This window comes from Papilio polytes, unplaced genomic scaffold, assembly GCF_000836215.1.
Source record: "Papilio polytes unplaced genomic scaffold, Ppol_1.0 DF824024.1, whole genome shotgun sequence".
NCBI lineage: Eukaryota > Metazoa > Arthropoda > Insecta > Lepidoptera > Papilionidae > Papilio > Papilio polytes.
Window position 1 is genome coordinate 1,436,315 of NW_013525180.1, and position 8,930 is coordinate 1,445,244.

The following is an 8,930-nucleotide window of genomic DNA, read 5'->3' on the forward strand; positions in this document are numbered from 1 at the left end:
CGCCCCCCGCGCACAGGACGATGTCTCCGACGACCCCGACTACCAGACGCTCAAGTTCCGCCAGCGCGTCAAACGAGCGCGACGCAATTACAGAAACCACATGGACTCTGACTCAAACTGAAATATTTATAGATAGATTTAAAATTGTGTTCCATGTTATTATAAGTTATCCGGTCTGGGCGATTATTTAACTATTTGTACTCTGTGTCTACAAGTTTCGTAAAGGTTTAAGGGTCTATCTCTACTATAAATGATTCGGAGGTGTACCCTGTTTTTAAGTTATTTTAGGGTTCATCCGGATGAAAGGCCTCCTTTGAACACATTTTTCCAATTTTATAATTACCTACTACGAACGACTAGTCTTTACATTGCCAATATTTTTTTAGAAGTTGAGTTTTGGCGCGATCTCAGAAAGAGTGTGTGTCGGGAGGCCTTAACATTGCTTATTGTTGTATAGATTAGTTATTGATATATTATAATATCCCCTGCAAAAAGATAAGAACGCTTACGACTTTGTCGAGTTATAAGTATTAATGTAAGAAAATTAGATTTTATAAAATAAAATTTAATAAATATTATTTACTAGTAACAAAAACTCTATTTGTTTTATTTTCATATTTATTGCCACGTAAAGATTTTAATTACAATCACTGAAGATCTATTGTACAGTTTTATTCTATACAATGCGACAACATGGACGAGTGGAACTAAATGTATTTTTATTTCCTATAATTTATATTCACAATTTGATTGCAGTTGTTCATGAAATATAATTTAATCAGCGACAGTGTAAAGATTTTATTTCTTCAGATTATTTTTAATCTTAATATTTATTCAAAGCGATTCGATGCAGCAACATTACGACTGTCAATGCCATCGAGTGTGTGTCATTTCAATAATCAGCTGCTCACTTTTGTCAGCTGTCATTATCAGTCTGTGTTGTACCGGTACTCGCCGTTCGCTAGCTTTTTCTCCTATTTTTTGGTCTAGACATAAATTAAGTTTTTCTATAGTTTTACATAATATATTTATTTCGATATGGATGGAATATCAAACTACAACACCTTTTTGGCTATGCACAAGCCTCAATTGGTTTCATCGGGCGTTCCTGAACATTTTTGGCACACACTGTGCAAAAAATTACGTGATCAGATTTTAGATTCCGGCGTTGCTTTTGAATTGATGCAGATAGATTATGAAGACAAGCAGAAAATGCCTTACGACCCCATCTGGTGTGTGATGGCGATAAGTGACATTGATAAGGCGAATTCGGATCACATTTATCTCGTAGATCATGCGTGGACTTTTAAGGCGAATAGTGTAAAAAGGAATTTACGAAATGTTCCTGGTCTTTTAGAAACCATGTGTAATTATATGCAAATAACAAGTACAGAGACAGAAGAAAGAATAGAAGAAGTGTCGCGAAGTATTTGGCGATACGCTCACACCTATGCTATATCAGGCAGTGAATTTTCAGTAGAAGATCGAGTACCAGTATGGTATGTTTTAGATTTGTTAGGTTTTGGTATCATACATTCTGATAATCCAAACTTTCGCGCTGTGCCATTTATTTATGTGCCGCATCAGTTGACATACACTTTGCTTTTTCCCATTGAAAATGTTGAAGAAGGTGATACAATCACTGTGAACTTTGTAGAGGGTCACTACCCAGATTCCAAACAGAGGGAAGCTATGCTGATACCTTGGAAGCATTATGAATACTTTGATGAAGATTTTACCCAAGAAGAACCCGATAAAAGGTACTTCTTAGAAGGTCACATTATTGAAACCCTACCTTATGTAGAAATCTTACAACATGGGGAAACCAGATCAGAAAAATTTAAAGTTTTCTCAGAATATTCTCTTATCAATCAACATTTGACTTTACGAGACTTTGAAATTGTTCATAATGAAGGAGATGCTGATATTTTGTGGTTAACAAACCATTTTAAGAATTTCCAGGAGTTCAGTGTTGATTCTCCACATAAATTTATTAATCAATTTCCTTTTGAGTATGTCATCACAATTAAAGATCTTTTAGCTATTGTGGCAAGAAGGTGTTATGAAGAAGACAAGAACATTGCAAGGGATAAACTAGAAACTTTACCAACTTGGTTACCTACCACATTTAATATGAAGACTGAGCTTCCCAAACTTGTAGCTTATTATATGCAACGGAAGAAAAATGGCTTAGATAATCATTGGATTTGCAAACCTTATAACTTAGCTAGAGGTTTAGATATTTATATCTCTGATAATTTGAACTTTTTGTGTCGACTGCCATTAACTGGACCAAAAATTGCTCAAAAATATATTCATAATCCAGTTTTATTTGAGAGACCTGATGTTGGTTTGGTTAAATTTGATATTCGTTATGTAATCCTGTTGAAATCTGTTAACCCTACTGAAGTCTACATTTACAATAATTTCTTTCTTAGATTTTCCAATAAAGCCTTTTCTCTTGACAATTTTGAAGATTACGAGCAACATTTTACTGTAATGAATTACGCTGAAGGTGTACAACTGTTTAGAATGCTTTGTGCTGATTTTAAAGACAACTGGGCAAAACAATATGGCAATTTTTCTTGGGAAGAAGTTGAAAAATCAATATTTAAAATGTTTGCTGAATTGTTCACTGCAGCTACATCTAAACAACCACCATTCGGAATCGCCAAGAGTCCACAATCCAGAGCGGTTTACGCTGCTGATTTAATGTTAAGTTGGGATGCAAAGGAGTCAGCGATGGAACCAAAGTTGTTAGAAATAAATTGGATGCCAGATTGTCAGCGTGCATGTGTGTACTATCCTGATTTCTACAATGATATATTTTCAGTTCTATTTTTGGATAAAGAAGTTGAAACCTGCACAAAAATACTCTAAAGCTACTTAATAATTGTCACAAATTCCCTGCAATTTCATTTGCAATAAGGATTCTAGTCAAGACTGTCATAAATTTTGCAGCATGTTTGCTTGAAACAACTATTTAAGAATGTTAAAATTAACAGCAAAAGCTTTCAAAAAGGCTATGCTTTTGCCTATTTGTATAAAAATGAGTGTATGTATGTATGATACACTGTTATGAATGTGCCTTGCAAATATATTTGTTAAGATAAAATGTATGAATTATGATAATAAACCATTTTTTCAATAAAACACAACAATATATTGAAGTTATTTATTCTCTACAATTGTACATTCTCAAAGACAACATGATATAAATCATACAATTAAACTTAGTACACATATCACTTTGAAAATTGCTTGATTTCAATAAAATAATTGTAATTATAAATAATAATAAATACCAAGATTAATTTTTCTGCAATATTCTATGTCCATCATCATGGATGACTCCAAATGGGTTCTCTTCATCAACATCACGATGGCTAAGCAGGACTAAAATTATTATAACCGCTATCAGAACAAACAGCATGATCCAGTAGCGTCTGTACAGACCACCAGCTCTTCGTATGCGAGAAGAGGGAAGTGTATTCCTATGAAAAAAATATAATGTAATAAAAATATCCTTTTGTAATAATGGTTGGTTTTTATAACTGGTAATTTTAGGACAGATTTTTATGTGTTTATGTTTTTAATGTTCATTTGTAATCTAAGGTTTTGGCTGGTATAGTAAAAAGTATATAAGGTATGCTATAGTAGTATAAAAGGCGAAAAATTGGCTGGATTGATGTTTCTTACAATGTATCACAAAAATGGTTTTTTAATAAGAGATGGGGCAAATGAACGGCGGGAACACAGAGGTGGTCAACTATACCCATGGACATCTGCAACACCAGAGGAACTATAGATGCCGGCCATTTAGGAAATTGTAGGCTTGCTTCTTGAAGGAAGAAAGGGTTAGCCGATTTAGAAGAATTCTGTGATAATCCTTCTGCATAATACTATTGTAGACATATCTTAAAACTTGTTGAAAGTGCTACTTACTTCCACCATCTGTTGACCCAGGCAAATGTTGATTTCTGTTTATATTTGTTTTCATCATGATCAAAATTTGTTATTACACTTGTGTTGTCAAGTGACTTGAAACCTTTTCTTGGTGCTTGACCACCTGCAGTTTTAATTAAATTATAAACAGTACCATCATATACCACCTGTGTTTTCCAAAGACACATGATACTTTTTTAAAAGTAAACATTTATCTATTTATTACATATGTTTATATTTTCTTTGTAATAAAACTAATTTCATTATGTATTAATTATTGAATCACGATTTTGGAATGGTATATATTCAAGTAATTATTATTAATTTCTAAGGATCACAGAATACAATATTGAAACAAACTATCAAGTCATTTATAACCTAATACTTTAGTGAATGCTAAATAGTTTGCTTCCCAATTCACTTAGAATCTAACGGATGTCAAGATTTTAATAGAATTTGGAGTTAACACTTATCAATAAATAAGCTATGACATTTGTTGCTTTAATATTTAGACCGGTAGTCTTTATATACTAGTATCAAATTTTAAACATGTAAATACCTTGTAAGGTATCATTTCTTTTGGATGTACCATCGTAAATATTGACAGGTTCGTCTGGAATTTGAATTACGGAATGTGGTGAGCTTGTTGCAGAGCGATTTGTTGATTCATCATCACTCGCTCCAACAGGAGTCCCGCGATGGCTATCCATTATATTGTTGGTATATTGGAATTTTTCAAGCGGAGATTGACTGCGTCTACTTGCAGCACCTTTCATGTCTTGATCATCTGAAAGCTGTTTATTAAAAAATTTTTATTATGCTTATATCTTACTAAAAGAATCATGAGACATATTCATAAACTTGTACTAACATATGAATTAAGCAATTTGTTTGTTTTACTGATTTTTTGAATGTTTTATAAATAATTTGACATCTTAATATAAATATGGTTCATTGTCATAGTTTTTAGTTTACACATTTAGTTTTATCAGCACCGTTTATTATTAAAAAAAAAAGTTGATATTATTATATAGTTTGTCTAAATTAGATTAGTTTGATAAATGACGCATATGAAGTATCGAATTCAATTTGTATGAGGGCAAATGCTGTACTTAATAGACAGGTATCGTAGTGACTGAACAAACTCGCATAGCGAACAATTATAAACTATCGATATTCGGTTGAAGTATTTATCGAACTCAACTAAAATTATTATTTTCTTATTAACTAATTTAGAGGAAAATTCTAGTAATGATCATACTGTAGAGAATTTAGCGTTGACAGAAACAATAGCGAAATCTAATTTGATTATGTACCGCCGTAATAGTATTTATTAATGTAACATTTATTAATGACACTCTTATTATTTGTAATGGTTCTGCAGGTCATTGTTAATTTGTGTTTTTTTTTTAAATTTATAAGTCATAACTATGAATCTATCGATTCCAACTTCTATAAGAATAAAAATCGAAAATCAATAAGATTTATGACTTATTTTACACAACCCATCCCTACTAAATTTCAAATTAATTGTCAAACTAATCTATTTTGATAAACAAAACAACATTTAGACAAACTATAATAATAATTTCTCAGTTGCATATTGATTAACAAACATATGTATTTTACCAAAGGTAGACCAAGACCGGCTCTTGCCCAGTTGACTCCAGCAAGTTTCTCTCTGAGAACATCAGCTACAGGGGACACTAAATTTGGAGGGGGGAATACTGGAGTAGCACAAGATGGGCACTGGTAGCCTGCAGGGGCTGTTGTGCGAGGTAACGCACGGTAACGAGATTCCGCACATTCCCAATGAAATACATCTGCAAGAATTATAGGAATTTGTAAGAGCACAATAATAATTATACCTATTTCATGTTTTTTATCACTATCCTTTCCACGTGAAAATAAACTCAAGTAGTCTCTACTTACGGTAGCAAGTTAGCCGGATGCACTCCCCCTCGGATAAACTTTTTGTGCAAATTTCGCAAATAGGATTATAATCACTGTCTTGTAGCCACTGAAGATAAGACTGTATAATGCACTATAAAGGAATAAAGACTTGTTTAGTATACAGAGTTTGTTCTTTAATTTAAATTCTGTATTTTCTCTTACCTTTGGATGGTTTGTTACCATACAATTCTCGCAAACATTCACTCTGTGTTCAAAACAAAATTGGTTGGTAACCTTTCTTTTCGGACATTTACACAGTCCCATTTTTTCTAAAAGGATAGAAAACTGATTAAGTTACAGTACTGTACTGTATAAATAATATTTTCTAGTATTGAATTATAAAAATCTACAATACATGATTCGGTTTCGTTTCGTTTCTATCTGGCTGTCACTGTCAGCCACGTAAATTATATGTCAATTTGTCAATAATTTGTTGTTATCGTTCAAAAATAATAAATTGCTAGTTGGGATCTATGAATGTTGGACGACTTGCTAATACCGCGCTTAATGGAAATCTGTAATTTATGCCTTCCCCTTTAGATTTTAGGAGTAGGTTGTCTTTATAAAATTACTGAATAATTATCATTTTACATGATTTTTAGTAAAAATTCTTAACGATTGTAACTATACACAGTCGTTTCAAAACGAAACTTCGTAGTAGACTCGACATATTGTTCTATAACATTAATATTCTTTGATTTCTAACGTCAGTGTCAGCTTGATGACAGCTGTCAGTTAAATTGGTTTTTTCGTTTTTACTTAAAAGCGAAATGAATAAATATTATTAAGTTTAGAAAACACAGTAATTATCACTGTGTTTATCATGGCTCTCAAGTTACTTTCACTAAAAAATCTAATTAAAAAGCCGATAAACATAATATTTAATCACACACCAATTTATCAAAACAATGCAGTTCATAACCTAAAAAAAATCAGTACTTCTCCGATAGCTTGTGTAACCTTTTTCAATAAATGTATGTATGGGATAATAAATTCTTAGTGTGCTTTAATTTTTTTTAATTGTTTTGTAATTATTATAGTACCTGCTGAAAAATTGTGGAAATCCGTGACATCTGTAAGTAATGCTGGAGCTAAAAAAGGTCGTGGGAAAGGTGCAGGACGTATACGAATTCGAGATTTGAACCGTGGACAAATGATAGGAGTGGGAAAAGTAAATATGCTGTGGCCAGGATTATCTGCACCTGTTATAAGAGGTAGAGAACTGTTGAAACAGCAACAACTACCTGAAGATCCTGAAAGGTGGGTATTTTTTTTATCAATAATACAATGTTACCTAGTTCTTATGTATTGCACGATTGTAACACTAATGTGATTTATATCTTTATAGAATGGAAAAATTGATAAAGTTACGAGATTCAATGACAAAGTTCCGTAGAATTAAACTGAGTTCCATTGAGCGAGGTTGGTCTGGAACTCGCATGCCGGGGCGAAGCATTGGACCTCCAGATCCAGTTGCTGATGGTAATATTTGTTAAAGCTAAAATGCCTGAACAATGAATTTTACTTGGAATAAGCACTGTAATAAAACTATTATTTACTTGGTAGATGATGCTTTTTTAACAGTTTTCCTTGCTTTGCAGAGGAGTTTACTGGTTTTGATACAAAAGTGCTGCAATTGAGATCTTTGCTAATCATGAAAGGCACTTTAGGCAGAACTCGGAACTACCAGGCAATGGTACAGTAAATATTACTATGTTATTTTTATTAACAATTAAACCAATTAGGTTACATTAGAATTATGCAGTTGGGGGAAATGGGTTCAAATTGGCTTAATTTTGTATTCATTATAAATCAAAAATAATTGTTTTGTTTGTAGGTTGTAACTGGAAATGGGCAAGGTCTTGCGGGTTTTGGTCTTGGCAGAGCAAAGGAAGCCCCAGCAGCATTAAGAAAAGCCAGAAATAGGGCAGGAAAGAAATTGATGCATTTTGACATTTATAATGGCCATACAAGTAAAGATTTCTCATTTTTTCTAATCAGATATTATTTTAATTAGTAAATTTACTTTTTAAATTAAGTAATCCATTAAACTGTTTTCTTATTCTAGTTTTCCATGATTTCTTTACTGCTTTTGGAAAGACAAAGATTTATGTTGAGAAAAAGAATGAAGGTTTTGGCTTGAGTTGCCACCGAGCTATTAAGGAGATCTGTCAAGCTATTGGTATTAAGGACCTCCGTGCCAAAGTGGAAGGCTCTCACAATTTGCAACATATAGTCAAAGCTTTCTTTATTGGTTTACTGCAACAGGTAAGATAGCGAGATTATAAAAGAACCCAATGACTGATCCTTAGGAACAAACTAATGGGGTTTTTATTACTTTCGAACATTTAAATAGATAATTATAAATTATTGTTGCAATTTAATGGTAGGTTTATATTGAAGGAAATGGATTATAATTTAGATATGCAAAAATTGTTTTTAAATAAAGATTTCCATTGAAAATTTTACAGTTCGTTCATAAATAATTTCTGAAACATGACGGGAAAGTTTGAATAATCAAGGCATGTTATAAGCATTGACATTTTTGATTTACAGTTTAAATTGATTTTTTAACTTGCAGAGAACACATCAACAGCTTGCGGAAGAGAAAAAACTACATCTTGTTGAATACAAGGCTGAAAATGAATATTATCCTACCGTAGTGGCCAGTCCCAGTGTTGTTAGGACAAAGGAAGAAATACCCAAAGATGAAAATTTGGATTTCATACAACATGTCATGAATGAGAAGGTTGTACTGAAAAAGAAGAAATTCCCAAGGTTCTATGAGACAATGCCACACTATGATATTTATCTTAAGAAATACGAGAGATACAGAAACCATGAAAAGATTCGATTAAATCTTAAAATTGAAAATGGTGAAGTGAAGAGTTTCCTTAATTATAAATATCCAGAGGAAAATGATGTTAAGGAAAGTTAGATGGCGCATGTAACATAGTTTTAGTGTTAAAATAAAATATTTAATTTAATGCTGTTGTTTTATTTATACCTGAGATAATGGGAAAAATATATTA

The 8,930-nt window shown here is 32.3% G+C and overlaps 4 protein-coding genes across 5 annotated transcripts in view; 3 read left to right on the plus strand and 1 right to left on the minus strand.

The window, feature by feature from the left end:
* The window catches only part of LOC106100927 (DDB1- and CUL4-associated factor 5), a 6,928-nt gene extending 6,807 nt beyond the window's left edge, over nt 1-121 (plus strand). Inside the window, exon 9 of the mRNA XM_013279992.1 lies at nt 17-121. Within this exon, the coding sequence (XP_013135446.1) occupies nt 17-121 (105 nt within the window). The remainder of the gene's footprint in view (nt 1-16) is intronic.
* Nucleotides 122-916: 795 nt separating this feature from the next.
* On the plus strand, nt 917-3,158 carry LOC106101166 (tubulin--tyrosine ligase-like protein 12). Its single transcript, XM_013280307.1, has one exon. It carries the CDS (start codon nt 1,039-1,041, stop codon nt 2,878-2,880), a length of 1,842 nt encoding a protein of 613 aa, XP_013135761.1. The 5' UTR covers nt 917-1,038; the 3' UTR covers nt 2,881-3,158.
* A 3-nt stretch (nt 3,159-3,161) lies between these two features.
* Nucleotides 3,162-6,306, minus strand: LOC106101167 (zinc finger protein-like 1 homolog). 2 transcript variants are annotated; one of them, XM_013280309.1, is made up of 7 exons: nt 6,254-6,306; nt 6,061-6,167; nt 5,878-5,989; nt 5,575-5,768; nt 4,505-4,739; nt 3,946-4,069; nt 3,162-3,494 (listed from the first exon to the last, which is right to left on the minus strand). In XM_013280309.1, exons 2-7 carry the CDS (start codon nt 6,160-6,162, stop codon nt 3,311-3,313), a joined length of 951 nt encoding a protein of 316 aa, XP_013135763.1. In that variant the 5' UTR covers nt 6,163-6,167; nt 6,254-6,306; the 3' UTR covers nt 3,162-3,310. The 2 variants fall into 2 exon arrangements, with proteins under 2 accessions (XP_013135763.1, XP_013135762.1); XM_013280308.1 differs by having other exon boundaries at nt 6,061-6,297.
* A 314-nt stretch (nt 6,307-6,620) lies between these two features.
* LOC106101074 (28S ribosomal protein S5, mitochondrial) lies at nt 6,621-8,885 on the plus strand. Its single transcript, XM_013280174.1, has 7 exons — nt 6,621-6,872; nt 6,939-7,158; nt 7,247-7,380; nt 7,500-7,594; nt 7,736-7,871; nt 7,967-8,166; nt 8,480-8,885. Exons 1-7 carry the CDS (start codon nt 6,722-6,724, stop codon nt 8,834-8,836), a joined length of 1,293 nt encoding a protein of 430 aa, XP_013135628.1. The 5' UTR covers nt 6,621-6,721; the 3' UTR covers nt 8,837-8,885.
* Nucleotides 8,886-8,930: the final 45 nt, after the last annotated feature.

Bases quoted from the DNA above. Each gene is read 5' to 3' on its own strand.
- LOC106101166 (XM_013280307.1), top strand. From the start codon at position 1,039: ATGGATGGAATATCAAACTACAACACCTTTTTGGCTATGCACAAGCCT.
- LOC106101167 (XM_013280309.1), bottom strand. From the start codon at position 6,162: ATGGGACTGTGTAAATGTCCGAAAAGAAAGGTTACCAACCAATTTTGT. The intron at 5,769-5,877 runs GTAAGTAGAGAC...TAATTCTTGCAG, and splicing joins CATCCGGCTAACTTGCTACC to ATGTATTTCATTGGGAATGT. The intron at 3,495-3,945 runs GTAAGTAGCACT...TTTTTTTCATAG, and splicing joins TGGGTCAACAGATGGTGGAA to GAATACACTTCCCTCTTCTC.
- LOC106101074 (XM_013280174.1), top strand. From the start codon at position 6,722: ATGGCTCTCAAGTTACTTTCACTAAAAAATCTAATTAAAAAGCCGATA. The intron at 7,381-7,499 runs GTAATATTTGTT...CTTGCTTTGCAG, and splicing joins TCCAGATCCAGTTGCTGATG to AGGAGTTTACTGGTTTTGAT. The intron at 8,167-8,479 runs GTAAGATAGCGA...TTTAACTTGCAG, and splicing joins TTATTGGTTTACTGCAACAG to AGAACACATCAACAGCTTGC.